This window comes from Perna viridis, chromosome 6 (genome assembly GCF_037379345.1).
Source record: "Perna viridis isolate PV_CMFRI_1.1 ecotype Kerala chromosome 6, ASM3737934v1, whole genome shotgun sequence".
Taxonomy (NCBI): Eukaryota; Metazoa; Mollusca; class Bivalvia; order Mytilida; family Mytilidae; genus Perna; species Perna viridis.
The window spans coordinates 44,185,435-44,212,225 of NC_142450.1; the positions used below are offsets into that span (position 1 = coordinate 44,185,435).

At 31.8% G+C, this 26,791-nt stretch overlaps 1 protein-coding gene and 1 pseudogene across 4 annotated transcripts; one reads left to right on the forward strand and one right to left on the reverse strand.

Moving 5' to 3' along the window:
* Nucleotides 1-98: 98 nt before the first annotated feature.
* On the forward strand, nucleotides 99-3,316 carry LOC148615179 (uncharacterized; annotated as a pseudogene).
* A 2,618-nt stretch (nucleotides 3,317-5,934) lies between these two features.
* LOC148615180 (uncharacterized) lies at nucleotides 5,935-26,763 on the reverse strand. 4 transcript variants are annotated; one of them, XR_015923839.1, is made up of 21 exons: nucleotides 26,125-26,762; nucleotides 24,407-24,532; nucleotides 23,757-23,958; nucleotides 22,872-22,993; nucleotides 22,276-22,413; nucleotides 20,462-20,605; nucleotides 20,151-20,254; nucleotides 19,504-19,643; nucleotides 18,939-19,039; nucleotides 17,153-17,281; nucleotides 16,700-16,874; nucleotides 16,084-16,174; nucleotides 15,729-15,793; nucleotides 15,185-15,317; nucleotides 14,775-14,860; nucleotides 14,491-14,583; nucleotides 14,111-14,212; nucleotides 13,764-13,898; nucleotides 12,462-12,552; nucleotides 6,921-7,497; nucleotides 5,935-6,582 (listed from the first exon to the last, which is right to left on the reverse strand). XR_015923839.1 is itself a non-coding variant. In XM_088589834.1 (20 exons), exons 1-20 carry the CDS (start codon nucleotides 26,624-26,626, stop codon nucleotides 7,447-7,449), a joined length of 2,715 nt encoding a protein of 904 aa, XP_088445960.1. In that variant the 5' UTR covers nucleotides 26,627-26,763; the 3' UTR covers nucleotides 5,935-7,446. The 4 variants fall into 4 exon arrangements, 2 of the variants coding, with proteins under 2 accessions (XP_088445960.1, XP_088445958.1); XR_015923838.1 differs by having other exon boundaries at nucleotides 5,935-5,983; nucleotides 6,469-7,497; XM_088589834.1 differs by having other exon boundaries at nucleotides 5,935-7,497; nucleotides 14,111-14,197; nucleotides 26,125-26,763.
* Nucleotides 26,764-26,791: the final 28 nt, after the last annotated feature.

A 26,791-nucleotide genomic window follows, 5' to 3' on the forward strand; every position in this document is an offset into this window, starting at 1 on the left:
ACACCAAAAGAATATAATCCAAGAATAAAGTCACGACAGATAAACACACTACAAAGAACATGAAATAACTAACATAATACGAAAAAAAGACAAAGAAAATGAGCAACTCGGGCTCTACCAAAAGCAGGGAGTATAAATTAGGTACACCAGTAGAGTAAGCGTACTATGCTTTTCTAAAAACACCCGCCGAGTTGCTCATAAAATGTTATGTCCGGGGTAGAAGAAAGTAGAAAGGAAAACAAGAAAACGGTGAAGAGATCAGTTCCCATGGTGAAGATGGATACACCTCAACGATCCATGAGTTCATGATGACGACCATGAGACGTCTGTTGTGACGACTTCAATTTTGTAACAACATACAAAATAAAACAAACCTGCCCAGGAGCATAAGTGAGAGTAGTCGGTCACAGCACAAAAAGTCCGCGAAGTTACGGCTTGTTCTCAAATAACGTATAGTTGTACATGCCGACTTCATAGTGTCTGTAGTGTTCTTTTTTAAAGTCCTTTGAGGTAGATGCGATAAATTCCCCAAACTAAGATTGTTGATTATATGTCATTTATATAGCGGAAACAAAGATCAAAGGATCTACCTAAATGATGTTCTTTCTTTTGGATCAGGGATAGGTCAGCAAGTACCGGAGCACACTTTGTTTCCATTTGAATGCCGACCGTTTTCATATCACAACTCATACGTTATGCCAGTTTTTCCCGAAACAACACGCTCTTTTTGGACCATGCGCGACTTCGTACAAATAGGTTTATGGAACTATAAATTATATTTAATACTGAAAAAAGGTTTTAATTCAGAAGGTTTATTGTATACTGAAACTGTGGATCATAATGGTGTTTCAAGTTGTATCATGAAAACCTCGGCATAATTTTTCTTTCCTAATTCGTCCACCTCTAACGCGAAATTTTAAGAGTAAATCGGCAGGTGTTCCTAGAATAGCAGAAGATTCTTTCCCTACGGGTATGCCCCGTCAGTGTTCCAAGTTTTTAGCGATGTGCAGGTTTCTTATTTTCTTTTGTTTTTTGTTTTTTGTTTGTTTTTTTTGTGCGTGTTTTCATGTTCTATCCTGGCTGTGTCTATTTTTTATTTGATCGTTGTTCGTAGATTGTGTTCTTTTTTCTATTAACGTTATAATTCTGGTTCCCTTAATTTCATATCAACAGTAACATTAAAATTCTTTACAACCATAAATGCAAATCTAGTATCATTACATCTGAAAAGGATGTTGAATATAAAATAAATGCAGTTTGAAACAGGAATTAAAACTTCACAAATAATGACCATGTTATAAAAAAAAATATCAAGGGAACCAGGATTAGAACACTTTGGAAATGTTATTCTTACCATTCATAGTACGTAAAAGAGCGTGGTGTTCTATACACGTTCATAAAATCGGGCTGATATATTTGTTTATTATTTATTTGATATCAAGTAAGCCAATGCATTTGAAAAATGTAACTATGAGATTTAAAAAATTCCTGAAGTTATCAAATATGTTTACATAAAGTAAAACATATTAATGACAAAAATAACGACGTAGTAAACTGGCAAGGGAAACAGATGTAAACGATCATGTTATAATTACCAATATTCGACCAGCATTATGAGTTTCAAATTAGATTCAACATTAGTAGAGAATCAAACGCTCAGTAATGGGGAAGGAAATGGTTCTTTTCTTTGTATTTTTTTTTGTTACCCTCCATCGTTTCCAGTGCCGATTGTACTACAAGACTGTGTCTGACTCAATTGTATAACTCAAAGGTTATGAGTGTTTCGTATTACACAAGGTAGCATAGTTTTGTTTACTACGACTGAAAAAACATGCTTTTAAAAAATGATTATGATTTAATTGAATTGTTTTTTTTAAATATCATGAAAATGTTCAGCAAACCAACAAATATACATTTGCAATAATGATTTACTTATTCATTTGTTCATTGGCTCTGTCACTCAAATGTTTTATTTGCTCATTACTTTTTTCTCCCTTCATGTTACATTTTAATATTTTTTTTCAATGGAAAAAATATGTTTTAAAAAATAAAAAGGTCACCCATTACAGAATAACTTCAATTTTGCTTCGTTTGCTATAGTGTAGTTTAAACATGTTTTATTTGAAATATAACGAAATTTATCTGAAACAAGTCAATGTATAGTCAAATGAATAATACATATATCACACCATGATACATCATAATGTACAAGATCGTTTATAAAAAAAATCTATATATGTTTCATGACAAAAAAAGTAAACGAATGTGCCCTAAGAACATAACAAAAATTTCTAGGTTATACTTTGTAAATTTTGTAAACGATACTATATTTTGTTCGAAAGGTCTACAAAAAATTGATTTCTTTTTTTTTTCTTTAAATTATTAGGATCCAGTTCCTCAAGCTCTTCTTCGTCGTCGTCGTCCGGTTTTTGGTGGAGAAGACGAGGAAAGAGAGATTGGGATTATCATTTACATCATGCAGGTGTCGTTGTTTATATCGATAGACCGGTCATGGAAAAGCGAAGATGGCTGATACATAAAGGAAGTAACTATGGTGATAGATGGGATACGGTCATAACTGATGCAGCATATATGTCGAATAAGTACGTGCTTTTGGAATTTTCGATTAGCAAACAGAGAAAATGTAATGAAGCATTAGTATACCCTATACCATGTTAGGAAGATGATTTTGGCTTTGTATTGTCTGTTTTTCCAATAGAAATTGACAAAACAGTACTGTTGAACAATTTTAAAATTAGTTATACCGACACTACAAAATTGTGTAAATGGCGTATTAGAAAATATTTTTAAAAGACGAAACATTTCGCACGCAGAAATAATTCTGGTTGTTTGTGTATTTTTTATGAATTCTGTAGTTATTGCAATATTTCTTACATGTAGATGGGCCTTCAAGAAGTGGAAATACACAGGAAGATGTCGATTGACCGTTAACACCCTCATGAGAGCAGGAAGAATAACTTCACCTTACAGTTTATATGGTCCAAACTGTCAGACAGCGGCAAACGGCATTTGGAACGAAGTCGAACGCTGTTGATTTCAAATTTAATAAAAAAAAGATTATGTTAATACTCAATTAAAGTTGTATGTTGATTTTCACAAGTTTTGATTAATCAAGTATTTGGATTACACTAGAATCATCATTCTGAATCAAACGTTGTTCACCCTTAAATATAGAAATAGTATGTATGTAAGTGAAAAATACTTATGAAATAAGACACAGATAAGTGCCACTTATGTTACGGTGGATCTGGTCAGTTCTCCTGGCTTGTTCTGGTACAAAAGAGTAATCAAGGGAACCAAGGTTATAGCGGTAATCAAAAGAATGTAATCCAGGAACATAGACCAGACATGGAAAACAGAAATACACAAGAAAGAAAATAAAGTAACTAAAATCATACACACAAAGTAACAAAAGCAAATGACCAACTCAGACTCCACTAAAAAATGGGAGCATGGACCAGGTGCACCGGTAGGGTAAGCGTCCTCTGCTTTTCTAGAAACACTCGCCGAGTTGCTCATTAAAAGTCCGGGGTAGACAAACGAAGAAAGGAAAACTATGACCCGTTTAATAAAGCAGTTTTCATGGCGCAGATTGATGCACCATAACGATCCACGAGTTCATGATGACGACCATAAAACTTCGGTAGTGATGACTTCAATCTTGTAGCAATATAACCCTGTTCAAGACGCCTACTTGTTAGAGTTCTAGCGCGATACAAAAAGTCTGCGTAGTTTCGGCAAGCTCTGGCATAACGTATGAGTTGTGATATGAACACTCAATACACAGGTGCTGAAGGGATGTTGCCACAGATAAAAGGAAAGTTGACAATTCTGAATGAAACGTCATCTCGCGTGTCATAAAGTTTGGTCAATAGTTTTCCTTTACCATCGATTTCTAAGTGTAGGCCAAGATATGAGGCTGATCATGTATTTTGAACAAGCGATTTTTTTTTACTGATGTGTGTTGCGTTTATCACGATTTGCAATGTTGGCTTGTATCTGTGTCGACGAAAACACATTTTTTCAGTTGCATTTATCATTATGCCAAGGCGTTTCAATTAGACAAAGATACATTTACTTTCAAATGAAAATCTTATCAGTTAATTTATCCAAGAATTATTAGTAAATAATAAGCAAGTTCAATATCAACTGTTTGAAGGTTCTGTACGTTATCCGTCAACAGATTAAAATCAACAACATCTTCATCATATTATTCTCCTAAGGTTTTTTTCGTATTAGACTTTTCTTTGTTTTTGTTTTGAAATTAAGAGAGGACAATCATAATTACCATTGATGTGGTGCAAAGTTTTTTTTAATAAAGCCAAAAATATAGTATGAAAAACACATTGGTTTTTTTAATCTTATTGAAAAGTAAGAATATACTCTTAGCTAGATAGAGTATATGAAGACAATCCTTTTGGTTAAGTGGGATGCTTATGCACGATCACCCCCTTCTTATTATATTAAGATTTTCTTGATATACTTTAACATTACAAAAAAAGAATTATCATGCCTTTCATCGTGATTATATTTTCCAACTTTTATTGAACTGTAAAAGTTGTTGTAATAATTCAAACCAAAGTTAAATGCAAAGAGCAAAACGTACCCCTTCATTAAAATGAAATGCCCAATTACGTAGATGGTAAGTATTGTCAAAACAAAAATATACAAATCAACAATCGAATCTTACTTGAGTTAACACTGTTAGAATGATAACTTATATCTAAAGATAAGTAACATATATGCAAGGTGATGCTAACAGTATTTTTTTATATTTCTAAAATTGTCATTACGTTTTAGCATTGCTGTAAATAATACACAAACGTTAAGTTAAAACTGTTCACAATAATAGAAGGGAACGCTTTAAAATGTGTTTGTTTTATTTGCCAAACTAATTTATTGTATCTTGTTTCTCTGTTTCCTGTCTTAACGTTTTGGTGAGGCACTTGTATTGTGATGCCTTCTTTTTTAATACTCCGGTATTTTTTTCAATATCGTCTGCGATGAGCAATTTACTTAAGCAAATGAGCAGACGTTTTTATTGTCGTTATGAACAGATAGGCATCGATCAATTAATCTGAACACCCAAAAACATTACCTTGAAGTGGAAATGAAGAAATAACAAGTCTTAGGCAGACGTACAGTAACTTAGATAAATTAGTGAAATAGTGAATACTATGTCCTTATTTTTCTACAATTTATCCTTGTAAAGGATAGTAAACTTAAAAATCCTGTTAGAATTAAGCGGACCTTTATTTTGCAGTTAATTGTCAATGTGTAGGATTCATAATTCAAGGATTTGTTTCACACTCCCAGTTTTTAGATAGACTGGGGATAGTTCATTACTTTAATCCAATCCCATTGCTAATGATATGATAAGTGATCATCTTTTCATTATAAAGTATGAGAACTTGAAATTTATTCGAGTAGCATTAATTGAACAGTCCTCAATAAAAAAATACGGAGTAATTACAATAATCGATGAGAAAAATGCGTGTTTTCATGAATCAAGTTGTACCAGTTTTTAACAGAGCGAGCCTGTAGTATACTCAAGAATTTACCAGATACATTGAATATTAATTTTTTTTCATTTCAATTAAAAAAAGTCCTTTTTCACATCAAACGATAAAAAATACTACGGCGGAAATAAGGAATTTATTTTCGCCCATTTACCATTATTTCATGTTGAATCGACCACCTATACATGTAGCTTGGTACTTATATACTTCAAGTTTTTGTTATTATTAGTTACTTTCTGGATTTGAAACCACTGGGACCATGTGTGTGACGTACGCGATAATGATTTACATTTGATATCTTTGGCTTGCTTCTAATTATCAAGTTCTATTCCGCCTCGTAGCCAGACAGGTACAGACAGATAGATAACCATCTATGGGCCTCAATCAAAAAACATTTGAAGTTCACTTTTATTTGATGAATGCACATAGTGTGTGGTAAAAAGCTGAAAATATACAAAAAAGGATTTTCCTAAATAATTGTCCAATCAAAATTATCATACATTCAAAATATCAAAGATATTTATCAGAATCAAAATACAGATAACAAATAATACATCACACAATATTTTAAAGAAAAGTGTTATGAAATAAACTTGAATTATCTCCCTTTATGATGCAGGGGTAAGATCAATTTTTCAAACAGGAAAGTCTCCCCCTCAAAGTATCTCAAAATATCTCAAAACTGGTGAAGGGAATGTGGGATGCATAAATAATTATGATATATCATATTTTACGTCACAATATCATTAATACTGCAAGTGGAATGAAAACAACTCAAAATACTTATCATGAACTATAAAGGCATGGCTTATCTAGGCAAAATGTACGAAAACAACATGTGTGCCAATTGTGTAAAAAATATCTTTTCCCATCAAAAATATGTATGCAACTATAAAATGTAAGCATTAAAGATAATAATAAGACTTACATAGTGGTCTGTCATGAAAAGATTGACTCAAAAAATCTCGATGGAAAACGCATTGGTTCAATGCTCTGACTTATGTGGTTCACATGTAATCTCAAACCCGGAAACAGGAAATGACTCAAAAATGAAAGTAAAAGTACAATATCTAAAATAGAAATCAAGCGTACCCTAGGGTCATGAAATAGGACATAGGAATAGGTTAATTATTAGAACATCTAAATATATCAAATGTTAGATATAACCAATGAAAATATAACTAAACAATACCTATTGGGACAAGGGAAAAATATCAAAATTGTAATTGAGAACATTACAAGTTCTACCTGTCCTACATTAGTTCAAAGGAATTAGTGCAGATACTGGACTCAACACAGAACCTGTGGCATCGAGTATAGGGTGGTGGTGTAACTGTATGATACAACGCCTTTAAATAATCTATTTAAAACAATACATACTTGTTTTCAATGTCGTCAAAGCCGTATACATATAGCACAGCTGTAACTTGATCCACAAAGACAGAGAAGAATAAGAGTCCTTACAGGTGGTAACATAATCACAATGACTGCCAATTCGAAGTGTTGTATTGTATTTGTGGACCATCGTCTGTTTCTTATCACTACTAAATAAGTAATTTGTTGAACATCTTAATAGCACTGGTAATTGGTACTACAGTAGAAATTATCTTTTTTGCAACGTTTTTTGTTTATGTAATGAAACATTTATTGACATATAAATTGAAAGATAAACATCATAATAGGCATTTTCAAGTTGGCAACAGAGCAAACAATGCCACAATGCCTATTATCAATATTCTGAATTGGAGTAAGACTTTGATAACCCAACCTGTAAAACATTACATCTATTAGATTGATCCTACAAACAGAGGACAATGTTTGTCTTGAGACCCGACAGAAAAGAATCAAAGAGAATGACAAAAATGTAGTCAATCCGATACACAATTCAAAATGTTTTCGTATTACATTATGGACAATCTGAATAATAGTTCTGGATGAAGTTGGTATGTCTTCCTCTCTGCAAAATATAAATTAGTGATTAGCTTAATTTAACTACATCAAACAGTCATTCCAAACAATGAAAAAAACTAGTAAGACTCTAACAGATTTAAATGCATTAAAATGTCGTGTAGCGTCTGGATACACAACCATTATTTTCATGGTAAAATTTAAACAATATATTTTTTCTTGATGTCATTCTCTTCAAGTTATTCCTTAAAAATTTAGGGCTTAATGGCGAATAACTTTCTTAGACAAATATGTTTATCATATGAAAATATGATATTTAAAAAGAAAATTATTTGGCCATATTTTTTAAATTTAGTAACTTATCCAACATTTTATATTTTTTTTTGCCTGTAGACAGAGGCCATCCGATGTTTTGCACCTTTCATATGTTATATAATTTGACAATCTACCTAGCACGACATGGACACCTACACTACCAATAATTTACCAACGTTAAACTAACACATTTCTATTTTGTACTGAAACTGTACTGTTGTAATGATTACTGAAACAGTACTGTCATTTACAGTAATATTACAGTACTGTTACTTACAGTACTGTTCCATTACTGAATTTTAAATACTTTTCCATTACTGTCATTTACAGTACTGTTTCATTACTGAATTTTACAGTACTGTTTCATTATTGAATTTTACAGTACTGTTCTATTACTGAATTTTACAGTATTGTTCTATTACTGAATTTTACAGTATTGTTTCATTACTCAATTTTACAGTAATGATCTGTTACTGAATTTTACAGTACATTGTCAGTACTGTGTCTGTAACAGTGCTGTATCAGTAAGTTATATTTTTAAGTACTAGTACGGTAATACATTTCACTAAGTTGTAGGTCTATCTATGCACTGTGTATTTATCGGACCTATCAAAAACTGACGGTATATTCGAAAATCGCATAGACATTTTGTGAAATACATATTTTACTTTATTTTTTTTAAATGTGATGTCACAATGTTTGTAACGTCATCAACTTTTTGACGTAAACCATGAAAAGAGTTCAGAAAGGAAAGAAGAATTATTTTTTTTTGTGAAACAGGACCCTGCTGAGATTGTTTTACTAACTGCAATAAAACGAAAAATCAATAGACAATATATTGCGATGATGAGGAAAACATACTAGCTTTAAACATCGGGAAAAGAAAAAAATAACTGTCGTTTTCAGTATCCGTTGATATTTATATGCCAAAAAATGGGTTGTACACACGGTCCAAGAATGTTAAGGTTGTTGCAGAAGTGATGTGTACGTCATTCAGTCACTTTTCTTATAAACAAAAGTACATCGTTTGGTGCTTTACTAATAACATGAATGTCCACTTTGCATATAGGGAATCAATAGATATGTCTTCTTACTATCGGCCTATTTCAGTTTGTTCTTTGTACAATGTCCAAAATGTTTGAGGGACATGTTTGTTCGTATCTCTATGCATACATAAGTATTTAAATAATAGAAAAAAAAACGAATACAGGGAGATCAGTCTGATTTCAGACAAGTCCATTCATATTGAACATACTACACTCACGAAGTTGCTGGTAATTGATGAATAGCTGAAATATATAAATAATATTTCAGCAAGGTTTTTGATCTCGTAAAACATTTTATACTTATTGGCTAAGCTGAAATTCTATGGTATAGAGAGTAATTTTTGGCCCAAGTGAGCTAAAAGGGGTTTACCAACCCGCAGAACATCCTCAGTATTTGAAGATTATCCAACTGTACGAATATCATAGCGTTTTATAAAGTGGAAACGGATGATGTTGGAATTGTGATGTTGGCCTAGATGTCATGAATTTATTTTCAATGAGATGCTTACACTCCAATAAAGAATTTGCCACCACCCCCCCCCCAAAAAAAAAAAAATATTAATTAACAGTTGGTTGTCTAGAACTTGAAGAACTGTGAAAAAATATTATTGCAGCGATGTGACAGACCATTACACCAGTAAAAAAAGATAAAAAATAGGGATGCCATGAATGATGAATATAGAAATGCTTATCCAAAGTATTTTTAAAAAAGAAAATATTCATATATGGCTATCTTTGAAACCAGGTGCAGTTCTCCGATTATCTCAAATGTAGTAGCGACAAGATGCCAGGAGTCCCAAGTGGGTCAATGGCAAGGACATGTTGGGGAAACTCCTCCGTTTTGACGTTTAAAGCATTGGATATTGAAGTAGGCAGACTTACTGGTCTTAAAATACGATATCAAACTAGAAAAAATTAAGTCTACAACACGCTGGGTATCATAACACAACAAACCGGAGCTTAGCTATAGGTACAGAAAATTTTCTTCTTCTTGACATAAAGAGGGGACTGGGATTTTATGTTTATGTAAAAATATATTTGCGCAAGTCTGAAAATAATAACTTTTTTCCAACAGTTGCCGGATTCAAACATTTTTTATTTGATAACTTACATTGTCAAGTAATGGGGGAATTATTGATATTTTTTTTCTGATCATGGCTGAGTTAAAAAAATAGCTCAAATTTGGAATATTTTTTTAATCATGTTTTATATCAACCTTTATGAATATTCGCGTTTAGAAAGGAAAATCACACACAATTTGAAATGAAAAAGTTAATAAATAACATTATTAGTTAAAGACATACAAGTATCAGCAACGTCACAGTATAAAATTAGGTAGAATTGGGGTAAACTGAAATACCTGTTTTTCACTGTTTGTGTTCGGGTGATATCTTTTTTAAATGCTTTATTTATTCTATGCAGTATAAACATTTATCAAACTGGCAGATATTGTGCATTACGGGACGAACATATTCATAAAAACAGAATAGCTTTATTCTACACAAATTTTGTATGAGAATGCTAGCTCACAGAAAACTACTCCGTCACGTCTTTGACATATTATTCCTCATTTCCACTTCACTTTATAGAATGAGAGCTACAGCAACTTGAAGTTGTAAAAATAGTCACTCTAAAAGATAGTTGTCACTAATTTTAAATTGACTGATTATGGTATAACGTTCTTTGGCAGATATTTCATGCAGGGTGCAGGGCGAGACACCCCACATTACTCTTACTATGAGTCAACCAGATGTCACTCTATATCCTTAAATATTTCTAGCTTGGTGCAGCAGTGACTACTAATTTGAAAGTCTTTGATTTGACCCGGTTAGAAAATATTTTTTAGAATTAAGTGTTTGCAATGGTTATGTTTCGCATATTGTTGGTTTTGAAACTAGGCGGTTTGCATCCATATGTTTAGGCCATTGTACAAGAGAAAAATCGATTACCTAGGCAATTATGATGATTTAAACTCATTGAGAGATACTTGTAAGTAGGCAAAGACATGTGTTATATATTAGCGGATTAAATGGGCGGAAGGAAGATTCACACCCCTCGGGAAATCAGTAACACATACTTCTTATTCATTTGTTTTTCCAAAATTTCCTCCCTCCCCTCGAAAAATTCCAAGTCACGATCCGCTTACCAAAAAAAAATGTGAACATACTGAAAAAGAAAATAGCGTTTAAGTAAAAATAAGAGATTGCCTTTCCAAAACTAACACTAAGCCAAATAAAAATATCAGCCTCTACGAAATTCGCACAGGATGAGAGCATGCATGGGGCCAGCTGATGACGAGAAGAGAACGACAGGGGACTGAAATGTTCCGGATACCTTTCTTCATTTAAATTACACTTGTTTACTATTAAATATATCACATCTGTCTATGTATAAATGCTAAGCTACTTTTCTACAGTATAATTGCTGTGTACAAGTTGTGCCAAATTCCGTACATGTTATACTTGTATAAACCAAGTTTTAACACGTACACATTTTGCCTGTACATGTCATATCATGTACAAAAACTTTCCAAAAAAAATTTCAACTTGTACAATATTGAAATGAATCTTTTTAAGTCAAATGAAATAGAAAATGGAAATGTGATAAAATTACTAAATGATAGCTGTAGGTGTGAAACACCCGAAAGGGTTAACTCTATGTTCATGAATTTACAAAATAACTCCGGGCTCTGTTAAACCATTTTAAGTCGCTTTTATTGTTAGCGACTTCTTGCATTCGTAATTTCAGTCCTTTTCATACGCATACGATTTGCATAATTTTATATTACTACTCCACATTGAGCTGCAGATCGATGCCGTGTCTACTGTCAAAGCTTCATAGCTTCATAGTTCTAGCTATATATAAGATCAAAATGTACTACTTATATGTCATACACATATGTTCTACGTGTTGTTGTACTCGTATGAGCATGGGAAGTTTACATTATTAGTAATCAAGGAACCAAGATTCTAACGGAAATCAAAAGTATGTCAGTAATTGAGGGACAGAGACCAGACATGAAAAACAGACAAACACCACAAAGAACATAAAGTAACTAAAATAATACATACAAAGTAACAAAGGTAAAAGAGCACTTCGGACTACACTAAAAACTGGAATCATGGCGTTACAAATATTGTGACGTCGCATAAGACAACAACGTCAAACATGTATTTTTGAAAATATATATACATATATGCGATCTTCAAAGGTAGACCAGCTGTTCATTGTAAACATTACTTTAATTATACTGAAAAATGTAGTACTGAAACAATACTGTAAAGCATAATACTGAAAACTTACTGAAACATACAGTACTGAAAATGTACTATTTAAAACAGTACCAAAAATGTAAAAGTATGATATTTGGTAATGGAACAGTACATGAAAATTCAGTAATAAAACAGTACTGTAAATGACAATAATGAAACAGTACTGTAAATGACAGTAATGTAACAGTACTGTAAAATTTAGTAATGAAACAATACTGTAAACATTACTGTAAATGACAGTACTGTAACATTACTGTAAAAGACAGTACTGTTTCTGTAGTCATTAGAACAGTACAGTTTCAGTACAAAAAAGAAATGTGTTAGTTTAACGTTGGTAAATTATTGGTAGTGTGTGTCAATTCCCTATGATATCAATATACCTCTTTTATGCTTAATAATCTTGTTTTTAAGCTTATAAAGTTTGGTCTGTCTTCGGGTGATAGGTTCCAGCACCCAAGCATAAGTTCGTATCTATAAAATAACAAGATGTTCCCAGGAGCCCGAATCGCTCACTGTACTGAATTGTTCAAGGGCAATAAGTTGAACAAGAAGTTGTCCAACATGTTTCACTCAGAAGACATTGGTAGGACTTCTCATAAGGATCATTTCACTAACTGAAATTTTCTTTCTATCTATCAAAGTTTTCTAGATATTGGCTGAAAACTGTAAAAAAAAGTTATTTTCCTCTTTTTAAGGGCAATAACTCTTACAAGGAGTCGTCTGACAACTTTTATTCCTGGATACTGAAGTAGGCCTTTTATAAAAAAGGATCATTTCAGCAATAAAAAGAATTTGGTCTAACCTAACCGTTTTGGTGATAAATGCGAAAAACTACTGTCTGACCCACATGTTCTATTTTTAGTAACAGCAGCCATATTTTTGACGGATCCAAATCCCCACAACAGTTCTATGCAGAATACCCTAAGAAACATTCATATCAATTTTGAATCCAATTGATCAAGTAGTGTCAGAGGAGAAGAGTTTTGACAAAATGTTAACGACGGACGACGACAACGAACGCCAAGTGATGGCAATAGCTCACATAGTATTCAGCCAGGCAAGCTAAAAAGTAAATGCAAAATTTTTAAGATAAATTTCAAGTCGAATGTTTGGTTTTCTTCGGCTTTCATAAACAAAGAATTTAGAAATTTGATTTTGTTGTTCACATTCTGTTTTTGTTCTTAAAAACTGAGATTGTCATAGAAATTTCAGTCTATATATATATAGTGTTCGAAAATAGATTGGGTAAGATCATATACAAAGGCTATTAAAACTCGTTACATGAGTATTAAACACTTAAGCCAGAATTATTAAAATCGCCCGGATCATTAATTCTTAAGCATACAACTTATTTTACCCTGAACCCCAAATTTGTATTTATCTCTCAGTTTTTAGTTTGTAGAGGTCTCATTTTCATTTTATTTCATGCACCTTATTTAAAAAGATTCTTTATTATTCAGTAATTTACTCCCAGTTTTTAATGACACCGGTTTACTTTGACCGAAACTCAATATCATTCGAACATACGATTTTGTAGTCCATGTATAGAACAGTTAAAAAGTTCACATCTTAATATTAATGATTATGATAACCAGGGGAAAATAACTTCTTGTTTTGTGGGAGGATAGATATCTTTACGTCGATAAAATTAGCAGGACCCAAACTATAAACTAAACAATTACATATCGTCTGTGCATAAATCTGGTTTACATGGAGTTCCACCATTTTTTACAAATTCCATGACTTCTTCATGGGATTTACCAGGATAAGGCACCAAACCGAGTGTATACACTTCCCATAGCAGGATGCCAAAACTCCTGAAATATATATACACAGTATGAAATCCATTAACTTTTAAAGTTAGTTATTTTCTGCCTGGTTCATAATCACATATTTTCTCTTATGCTATATTAACCAAATGGCTGACTAATTGTGTAAAGATATCAAAGGTAAATCATTCAACAATATTTTGTTTTCAAATCTTCAAATACATTTTTACCTTAACAGAATATCAACAAATAATTCGTACCAAACATCTGTTTTGGATGTAAACATGCCCTCGAGGAATGCCTCTGGTGACATCCATTTGACAGGTAGCGGAGCTGCACCTGTTTTTCTATAATAATTTGTTCTGTAATAAATTTTTTTTTGTTATAGAAATCTATGAAAGCAGATATAAAAAATCACTTATATAGAATTACTGATTATAACTACCAATTCTTAGTTTTATACTCTGTAAAGAATATTAAAATAAAGAATATTGTGCAAGCAATCAAAACACAAATGAGTAGAATATCAGTAAAATTTTAGAGTTTCTCCACCATGATTTTGTTTTATCTATTTAAACAACATTATATCAACCGTCCCAAATCATGGGAAATTTTATTCAGATTGTTATTAATATTTTACCTGCCAATGAACCGGCTCATACCAAAATCACCTACTTTAACCACCATATGACCAGATTCTACGTTCAATAAACAGTTGCGAGCTGCTAGGTCCCTTTAAATGACAAAGTCTAAATCATTGATAAAACAAAGAAAACGACTTTGTGTGAACAAATGTGGATTTTTGTTCCGAAATCTAAGTTTGTGCAACCATTCATTTCTTTTTCATTTCTGTTTTTTTTAATGCAGGTTATTTTGTGATAATAATAAAAAATGAAAAATAAAAATACAGAGCAACATTATTACCTATGAATACAACCATTTTCCTCTAGGTATTGACATCCACTAGCAACGTCTATGACATAATTTACTAAAATTTTCGTTGTCGTGTCCTGTCAATAAATTAGAGGTGTATATTATAAGTGTTGATGATTTGTTGTATTTCTGTTTCGGATTAAAGTGAGTACATCAAATGCAAGAGATAAAAAAGGAAAAATGTGTATAAACGAGGTAAAGCGATAATGGATAAATATAGATATACAGGAATTAATACAAAATTACGAAAAGAAGACGTTTCTCTAAAATAACTTTTTGTTACAATCAAAATGAAACTATTTAAAAGATCACTTTTTGATTCATATTTGCGTAAATAACTAAAATTGATAATGAAATAGATAAAATAAAAGTATGCAATGGTTAAAATAAGGATAACTCACATCAATTTCCCCGCGTAACAAGCGTACATGCGTTCGGAGGTCCCCTCCATTCATCAGTTCACAAACCAAATACATAGAAGATCCTTCTAACGATATTCCTAGTAGACGTACTATATTTGAATGCTTCAGTTTACTTAAAAAAAACAAGAGAGATAGGTTAAATTAAATTGATAACTGACCTTTTCCCAAAATAATTCTAATAAGGTAGGTAATCAACACATTATTTAAAGTACGCTCTACACAGTTTTATATACCATCATACTATGAAACTGAATGGACCTTGAGACAACGAATATTTAACACGGACATTAAATAAAAATCAGATTTTTTCACTCATCGATATTGTTAATCTGGTTTTATTTTCTCAGCAAACGTAGAAAGCTATATAAAACGTTCCACAAAGAGACATTGTCTATCCTTTAACACAAAAAGACATAGTAACCGACAAGCGGTTGTCGACGCCAATACCACATATTCGATTGTAATGATATAAAACCCTTCAATACGATAAACATTAACAAATTATCGTATTGGTCGTGCTTACCTTAAAGTAATTCCTTCTACAAAAAAGTCGGATTTAGTCTGTTCAGAACACAGTCTTGGTAATGTCTAAGAAAATATACATTTTTTTTTGTATTTTAGTAACTGAAGTAATATTTTTTACATAATTAAAGCAACAATAATGACATTTACTAGATAACCATATCATTTTAACAAGATACTTTCTCATTGTCATTTATTTTGAAGCTTGGATATTCTTTCAGGCATATATCCGATCCTTTTGTTGACAGTAGCTGAATAATTATAATATGAAATTCAGTGGATAGTATTGATCAAGGATGATAAAAAATTATTTACACAGTAAAACGTTCTTACAATTCAGCAATTATACACGGTACCTTTACAGCAACTGGAATATTTTTCTTTTGATAATCAATGTCTGAGAGAAGACCATGATAAACTTCACCAAAGTTTCCCTTTGCAATCAATCTAAATGAAAAAAAAACGGAAACGGTTAACTAGAAGCATGTCAGATTAATATAGAGACCTAAGGTTAGGAATCATTTTATAAAGATTTAACCAAGATATGTTTTGGTATTGATTTTTTCTAGAAAATGTTTGATAAAGACTATCGTGTTATGCATTGTTAACCCACCATGTATTTCCATTTTAAATGCCGGTATTAGGTCAGGACTACTGCGGTTGTTTCCTACATCCAGTTATTGCCTGGATATTATTACCATTTGTTCAATGTACTTTCCAATTTTTTACTATCCCTTTTTGTTATTGCTTGACTTTTTGCATATCACTATCAGTTTAAAAATTTTATTACCTGTAAAACCAGCGGGAGAAATAGGCACTTATTGTAATAACTCCTGTAATTTTGCATTGTGGAATATTTCCAGTCGTTTGGGGAAATTCATAGTATTTTCTTTCGTTTCTTGAAGCTTCACTCGTGAAAGAACCCCCATATCTTTCATTGGAGCTTATTAAAATTTGTAAGTATATACGTACCTTTGAATAGTTATTCTTTGTCTTGGTATGCTATTTATAAACTCATCAATCGATACATCTTCAATGGGAGAGTATAAGGGTGAGTAGGTACTATGTTCACAATACAGGATATGGTCTGCACTCATTTTATGTACAGAAAATTTTGCCTTGATCCTTGATTTTCGACCTTGGAAAACTGAAAAGATTAACGCATATTGCATGAGGTAAAGAGAGGCTTAATGCATTGAACTTACAATTCATCGTATGATTTTTTTTCCGTTGAAGCATTGTGCGACTTATTTGTTTGCTTATTTGTTGATAATTTCGGGAAAAAAACATACTAATCTCTTAAATGATGTAAAAACTTAAAAGACGTTTCTGTCATTTCTTGCTATGAAGTACTATATTACGTCAATTTTGACCTTTGAACTCTGATGACAGCAATCAGTGAATTTCTACAGATAATTAACTTACCAAGTATAATTACACCCGTGGTTATCGTGCAGACAAATGTTACGGAGACAATAGTAATACTCATTATGGAATAATGAGAATGCTTCATAGAATCTGTTTTAACAGTTGTTTTGGTATCTTCAGGAGGAACTGTAAAATAATCAAATTATCACATATTTGGAAATGATGTGGACGTGTTTGTCCATTAATAAAGCAGAATTTGCAAGCCGATATTAGCCCCGGGTTGGTAACTTGCCATTACCCGCCATGAACGGCTAATTCATCTATATCAGTCCGTCATCAATGGTAACATCATCAGTTAAGAAAATTATTTTCTGATTGAAAATCACACAATTTGTGATTAAAAGAATAAAATAGATTCAGACTTGACTTGAAATGGTCATCTAGAGTTATTTGTAACGATTCAAATATGTGACAAACCGATTAAAAGATTAAGACGTTGCATTGCTCCATATACTCCCTTTAAATAAACCTCGAACATTATCAAACCTTGAGCAAAATTCTCTGGCTTAGTATTGAAACAAAGGACGATATGGAAAATGCAATGAAATAATATACAAATAACCGACAAATTATTTATAGACACGACAACCTTGTTCATTTACTTTAGAGCACTTATTGTGAATATCAATATCAAAGGTTAAGGTGTATATCTGCAGTCTGTTATCTTCTTAACAATTGTTACGAGATCCTGTATCCCTTTAGGCATATGCTAAGAAAACGAAAAGAAATATGAACTGTCGAGTGTGTAAGCTAATAATATCACATCATAGGTATCATACATCATTATCTTTATTAAATGTTTGATTCTCTTATGCATTGATATTATTAATTCAAAACTATTCGCTGGGAGTTGAAAGAGGAAAGGAAACATATGACATGTTGAATAAATCAGTTTTCATAGTGGAGATGGATACACCGTAATTATCCACGAGTTCATGATGATGACCATAAAACTTCTGTAGTGATTACTTCAATCTTGTAGCAACGTAACACTTTTCCAAACCTTAATTGTAAGAGGTCTAGCGCAATACAATAAGTCTGCGTAGTAACAGCAAGCTCTGGTATAACGTATGAGTTATGTTATGAAAACTCCATATCCGGGTGCTGAAAGGATGTTGCCACAGATGAAAGGAAAGGACAATTTTGAATGAAAAGTCATCACATTTGTCGTAAGGTTTGGCCAATAGTTTTCTTTTACCATCAATCTCTAAGTGTAGGTAAAAATATGAGGCTGACTTCACAGTGTCTATAATATCCTTTATCTCAAATTAGTTGGGGAAGATGTGATGTATCAACCCCTGAAACTAGGATTGTGTAAAGATAATACGTCATCTATATAGCGGAAACTGAGACTCAATAACTAATATTCTCTCTTTCGAATCAGATCAGGTATAAAATCAGCTTCATAAGAGTGAAGGAATAGGTCAGTAAGTAGAGGAGCATAATCTGTTCCCATTGGAAAGCCGACCGTTTGTTGAAAAACGCGTCCATCACACTGGACAAAAATGTTGTAGATAAAAAAAATTCAGCATTTTGAAAACATCTGCTTCTATATATTTGGAAGATGATTTGGAATTATTTTTTCATAGTATGAGGAATTTCCATTGAGAACTATACATATTTGTATCTAGGTGAACCATCTTTTTTGGAGGAACAACGATGTTTATGCTATTATATTCGGATAATAATCTTGAATTGAGGGTCTCTAGAAGATCTCTTGAATTTTTCACGATCCACATTGTTGTGAGATATGAGCTAATTTTGATTTTGATTAGTTACAAACCATTGTGTGAGAAGCATGATGAATCAATTGATACTGCATCTAAGCCAATGAATTTATGTTGTAATTTGTTGTATATCCGACCACCAAACTGTATCTGCATCCTGAAAATGAAATGAAATAAAGACAAAACATAAAACATACGACATTAAAGTATCATCGGCAAATTCGTCTATTAATTACTCCTTCTGCCTGGTGATTTCTTATTCAAGGCTACTGTCGTAAAACTAATACACTGACAACATCATTTATCGTCGATTGTAACATTGCCAATAAACAGAAAATAGGCAATTTTGAACGTTTCGATAGAACATCAAATCTCGCTATATCGGGCTTGCTCTGATATTTTGTGTCTCGAAATTCTGTATTTATCATTTTGTCTTAAGAATTGAAAACAAAATCATGAATGCAAATAAAACACAAGCTATTTAAATCGATGATAAGCCGAGTCTTATTTGTGTTTAAATATTGTCTTCGTATTTCTTCAATTTTATCACATTTTTAACCTTAAATTGTATATAGAATAACCATCCGTTTCCTCGAGTTTTCTTAATTTATGAAGTCATACCTCTCAGTAACAAATGGAATCATAAATATTTCTGTAATCCAGGTATATTCGCCTCCATATGTTTGACCCTTGGTACAAACATCATCAGTACAAACAAATACGTCAAGAAAAGTATTATATAAGATATAGGAAAACTGTATCTGCAATATATATAGTTGCAGATAATTTAATTTGTTATAAGATCATTCTGATTGGTTGGTTCTCGTTGATCACTCATGGTTATTTTCATAAACTTATTTGGTGATAATATGTTATTTAGATAGATTTGTCTGTATTACGTGATTCAAAAGTTTTCATAAGATATATATTTTTAATTAACTGGAAACAGTAAATCACATGGGTTGTTTTGTTTTGTTTTATTTGTTTTGTTTTTGTTTTTGGTTTTGTTTGTTTTTTTTTTTTTTTTTTTTGGGGGGGGGGTCAAGTTATGCTTTGATTGAAAGCCAGCTTCGGGATAATTAACTCTTGTTAAAAAGCAGCGAACATCCTTAAAAATGTATTCAAAATAGATATGAATTCAAAGCAGTGTGATCATTGACATTTATACTTTGACATATGATCGCAACTTGTTCTTCATCCGATTAAGAACGTTAATTTCACATACGTTCTCTGTTGTTTACCAATTAATTGACATGTTGTTAACTTACTCTGCATTTGTTGTTTTGTATAGGTGCATGTTGTTTAAACTTTGGACTTGTCAAAGTTACGGTGCTTTCCACACAGTCTGAACCGTTCAAGTAAAGAATATTCCCTATAGAAACAAATATTACATGAATAGGGAATACCTACATATAAACTTAAATATATATATTGTGAAAAATTGTAGCCCTCTAGTTTCAAAGAAGTAGTAAAACATTGCGGAGCATAAATATTAACCAAGATCTTTTAAAGTTCAAATAAGTAAAGATTTAATTACAATGATTTGAACTTTGGAGAACTTCTGAATAAAGCGTCATACCTCTTTGCTGAAGGTCAAACAAATTCTGTTCCAGCCGTATCTGATTAGAATCTTTTATTTTCCAGGTGCAGTCACTGGTAGTCTCGTCTATAATCCATCCACAAAGACTTGTTTCAAAATCACAACTTGTTATATTATTATTTTCTGAAAGAATGTAATTCTTGGTTCGGCAATAATTATCACCAGCAAACTGTTCAAATATACTACCATAATATTAACCATGTTAATGAAATTAATACTGCCATCAATTATGTAGTTGGATTCTTTATTCACAGTTTTAATCTTTGCTATATTTTCAAATAATGTGTATATTTCTCGAAAAGTAAGCTTGCTGACTACAACTTATCCATACTTATCCATACTTATCAAACTTATCAAACTTATCCATACTTATCCATACTTATCCATTTACTCCCATTTTTTTGTGGTTTATCAAGATACAGCTATTGTGGATTTATTTATTTTCTTTTTTTGGTTATTTTTCTCAACTATCTTTGGCTTTCTGTCAATGGTCAAGGCGTTCTATCCCTATTGTCACTTTATACTGTTAAAATGACTAATCATGTTCCAAAAACCATGTATAACATTTTCGCTACACTGCACCACCGGATCAAATTGATATAGGGAAGATAACGTAAACTTATAGAAGGTTCTGAAAAATTCCAAACGATGTTACAACTGTCAAATGTTTGTTCGTTCCCTCCGTGGGACTCGAACTCGTACCGCTGTGACATCTATGGCAACACCGCCTGCTAGAGTGGTCTTGGGCACTGGACTTTGTGCAGGTGGTGTTGCCACAGATGTCACAGCAGTACGAGTTCGAGTCCAGCCGACGGAACGACAAAAAAATTGCATCGCTCTATCCTACATAATAACACCTAGATTAAATGTTCCGTACTACCATACATCGTGTACAGCCCTAGATTAATCCTACGAGCAGGAATAACCCGACCAGCGAAAGATATATTTTATATAGCCTAGCTGTCCGAGTGGTCTAGGGCGCTGGACGTTGTGCAGGCGGTGTTGCCATATTATTTATTTCATCAGAGTTTATCTCATTCATAATATTTCTAAGCGTAAAAAGGAGGAAATGCCATGCACAGATATTATATTTCATCAATAGAGCGTCATTTCCTATGACACACTACCGTAACCGTTAATTATTGTATGTTGAAGGATTCAATCAGATTAATAACACAAGATTGATGGGAGTAATAAAATATTTAATAAGAATTAAAGATCATGAAGTAATTAACTTCAGCTGTTCAACCAAACAAAACTGAAGAAAGCACATATATTATTAAAATAGTGGAAGTGTCACTCATTGGAATTGGTATTTTGGGGGAAATCACTAAAATATCTTTTTTTTTCACAAATTAAAAAACAAAGGAACAATGCACACACCTGTTAAGCATACATTATTTAACAAATAATCAATTCCCAATAAATATCTTGCCTACAAAACATATGCATTATTTTTATCGAATTTAAATTTTCAAAAGGTTGAGTTTTTATGATGTGAATATGATAGGTCTGTTATCAGTTAGCATTGTGTAGCTTAAAGAAGATATATTTGTGAAATAAATAGCAACAGTTTTTACCAGGATGAGAGTTTTGCTTACTTTAAGGTTATGCTTTATCGGGTAAGAATGTATTAGGGAAAGATATTATATTATATTAGAAAGGTTATTGTAATTTTACAATGATTGGGTTTTTTTTTTTACATATGCGATGTTGATCGTAGTGGTCATCAGAGAAGTTTATCGATCAATTTTGATCATATTTAATTTTTATCATTTGACAAGAAACCTTACCACGACATCCGTTTTCTTTACTCTCGTCGTCTCCATTAAAGCAGTCTTGAATCATATCACAAGTTTTGTTTTGACCAATACATTGTCCTGACGTACATGAAAACTCAGATTTACCGCACACCGCTTTGAAACTATCTTCTAATAAAGGATTGTTTAAAAAAAATAATACCATGAGGTACATGAAATAAAAATATATGAATTTCATGTTAAAGTGACCAAACTGAGTCTGATTTCTTTTTGTAAATATTCCTACAGAAATAAATTCATTCATTTTAACCATAAAGCATGTCTGTAAATATTTATACATTACTGCTAATAATGATGGTGATAATTCATTGAAAACGAAAAAAGTCCTTAAACGAAACCTAAGGTTCGAATATACCCTTTTATTAATACAAAAGTACCAATCAAATAATAATGGAAATTTCGCTGTAAAACTATGAAAAGGATTTAAGTGTTGCTCGTGTTTAATCAGCCTTTTCGATAGTCCTTCATACAGACCCGTTGTTTTCGATAGTCCTTCACACAGACCCGTTGTTTTCGATAGTCCTTCACACAGACCCGTTGCATGCTAAGCTGCCAATTTAATTACTTACCCTGGTCGATAATATGTAATGTAATGTTATCAACAATGACGGGACACCATGAATCAAACTCCAGTAGTATATAAAAAGCTTCATCTATTTTATCTATCTGTATAGTCTCGATCCTCCATTCCCTGCAAACGACAGATCTTATTTTTATGACATTTCTGTGTAATAATAAATATTTACAACAGAAAATAACACAAAGTAAACATGCAATTTCCATAATGTATCGTACATGATGTCTTCAATTACAAGCATATACGACAAAATGTCAAACTTTGTTGTACAAAAAACCGTTAAAATGATGGATATTGAGAAATATTATCATTATTTCAATATGCCTCTCACAAGCTCATTCAGTGTAAAATACAATATAAATACTCTTTACTATTGTTATAATATTTTAGCACTTCAACTCTTTGAAGAAGATTGAAACCAGTTAACCAGTGCCCAAAGTTGCTCTTTTTTCTATCTGTTTCATTTTCCTCTCATAAATTGCCTAAAGAAATAAATACACTCACAAAATAAGGAAGTGGGTATGTTGAATAAAATAGGTTTTTTACATTGTAGGAATAATAAGTCTATTCTATGTAATTAAGTTAATCAGAAATTCAATGTAAGTTTCTTAAGAAAAAAAAACATTTATAATGTTTGAGAATGGCTATTTACAACAGTTTTAAATGCAATCTAAACAAACGAAAGAGCACATCAATTAGAATTCGATAAGATATTTTAAGCAGGATGTATTAAATGGAATTGATACTTTTTAGTTGTTTTGATCTTTTTTTTTGTTAATTGAAAGGGATTCAACTAAGGATGGCATATTTAGCAAGACAAAGTCATTGGAGACTTTCAAAACATTATTTTGAATTGAGTGAGATAATTTTAACTTACTGTTGAGATTCATAGTCGTAAGCATACTCTCGACGGTCTGCTATTATCCGGCTTCTATCTTCTAAAACAACAACAACTAACATCTGGTAATCAGGAATACTCTGCCATATTGACACTTCTAAAAAGCTTCCGAATGTTGATCCGGTAATAACATTTGAGTAGAGCCTTCTCTTGTTATCGCCGGTTAAATAACCAAAATAGCCTGTTATAGTCAAATTGTTATGAAATAATTATAAAATGATTTCCAAAATAAGAATTTATTTTTTTGCTTTTGTTTTGTTTTGTTTTGTTTGGTTTTTATTGTTTTGTTTTATTTTGTGTTGTTTTTATTTTGCTTTTGTTTTTGTTTTGTTTTGTTTTTGTTTTGTTTTGTTTTGTTTTGTTTTGTTTTATTGTTTGTTGTGGTTATTTATGCTTTGTTTACTTATTACATGGTGTACATAGAAGTGAATCAATGCAGTCAAAGTGAAAAATAATGATCGTAACTTAATAGTTCAATGACATCACCATGTTTCCTTTATGAGGACATAAAGTATGATACATTTACGACTACGCCACTACCCACTTATATAATCTGTTATTGTGATATCAAACTTCTTTGATATGATATGACAGAAGTAAAGATTTGTTATCATGAAAAACTACTATACCTATTAAATTATTCCATTTCTCATGTAACTCTTCACAAAGATGGCTGTTGGTATCCCCAATCTGAACGACTTTTACATTTGTATTGTATTGAAGGAAGCAATTAGTATCAAAGTCACACTTTGAACCTTGAATTAAAAAAAAAATAAAGTGTTATTTTTCCATCTATCTTTTCATATGTGTCAATTCCAAGAAGTGTTGGTACGAAAAACAGAATTTAAAATTTTGCAATACATCAATCTTACCTATTTAGTTCCTGACGTACTTACTGAAAATCCAGCCCAGCCAGTAATTTAAACATTCCAATCTTTTTAGTCTGGAAAATTCTTTAGTGTCATCATATTTTGTTTGTATTTAAGTAATATCTTGAATAATTACTATTTGGTGAATTTTGCAAGTTTTTTTATGTATTAAAAATTGAGAAAGCAAGACACTTTAATGAAATAATCCCTATAACGATAAATACAAGTGTCCAAATTTCGGTGCAGTTCTAACCCCTTCATCAAAGTACAAGGACAGTACACTAACTTGTCATCAAATCAATATATAGATGAAGTGAAAAATCTGTAACGGTTTGAGCCAGTTTTTTGTGCGAACACTGTTACTGCGGTTAAATAAAAAACAAAAACTATTAAACCCGAAAAAAATATATTGATTCGACCAAAATTTCGAATATAAAAAAGTGGGATGAGTAGGGAAACTACTATCCATAAATGCAGTAAAAACAAAGACATGTTATATGCCTTCAAATGACCACACAAGCTACAAAAGGCGGCCAAGCAAAATTCGCTCGACAGTAAAATCTTAAACATACTCAAAACTTCTCCACCATAACAACGACTATATGTTCCCGCATCGGGGTCGAACTAGTTTGATAGAAAATGCCTACCTTAAATAAACCTGGACATTAATATACGCAAAAACACATGTAATCTATTCAAAAGATTTTTTAGTCGATGTTAAAATAGGGGAAATAACAAATCGAGCATTATTCAATTAAGTAAGCGTCCATGCAAAATCAGGCAATTGGGTGGCACAAGACAAATTTTGTTTAAAAAAATAATCACCCATTTCATACCTCAAAATTGAAGGTTGATTTTCTAATTTACCTCAACAATTAAAGAGAAATAATTTACATAGAAAGCATTAAAAATTCATTGAAGAAAGGGAGATGACTCTTTCATTTCAGTAACATTTGGTTGCCTTTGCTAGGGAACATTTTCTGAGCCATCCATTGTTGATTTAAAACAAATTTTATAATATTTGACATACATATGATATATATATATATATATATATATATATATATATATATATATATATATATATATATATATATATATATATATATATATATATATATCCATTACATTAGAGCAAAACACCCAGTGGGATAAAATTTACCCTGTGTCAACCATATCATAGGATCTGCCTGATATTTACATGGACGCTTCTTAACAATAAGACTAATAGCAGTCACTGTCCCACCAGATCAACTCCTCAGTAAATTGTTTAAAAGATTATAACCCATCACATGGCGTTTCAAACATAATTCGTCCTTATTCAGGGTTCAATATAATGATAAACCACTATACAAGAAAAAACCATACCCAGTGCATTAACATTTCGATAAAAAGAGGCACTCATTTGATTTTTAGTACAAACTGATCTTGATTTTAAGTTTGAAATTTCGATAAGAAATTATAATTGACCAACCAACCTGTATATGATATGCTTAATACAGTATCTGATTTCGAATATGTAACGTTGCTATTTATTTTGTCTCCTGATATATAGAGGGTTGTTCGTAGTATAAAATCCTCGTTCGACTGGTTTCCTTTAGGTTTACTAATGTCAAAGTCCACCGTACATTTGATGCTATCATCTAATTCAAAAAAGGAAAATATAACATCTATTGACCTCACTAATGTTTTAGTTATCGGATTAGGATTTCGAAGATTCAAATCATCACATTTAACACGTTGCTGGCTATAATTTGAAGATCTTCCCGATAAAGCTGTATTGATATTAACTGTAAGTTCCCGTATAGTTTTTCCTCGTGAAATATGATTTTCAAACTCAAACTTTTCTACCCTTCTATTAGACACATCAGTAGGCACATTTACTGTCATCTCTATATTTGATTCATTAGACTTTAAATTCTCTATGGTTAAAATTGCACAGATATTACAGACTGCCAAGATAAATGTAAAACCACTCATGATTTAAACAAACACTGTTATCATTAGATCGAATGTCTAACTTTAGTTAAAATCACAAATCATATTTTCTGCATTTTCATTGCATCCTTTTTCGCAATAAATAATGAATGATCTGACTACGTTATGTGTAGGCTGTATTATATTCATTTATTTTGAATTCATTTA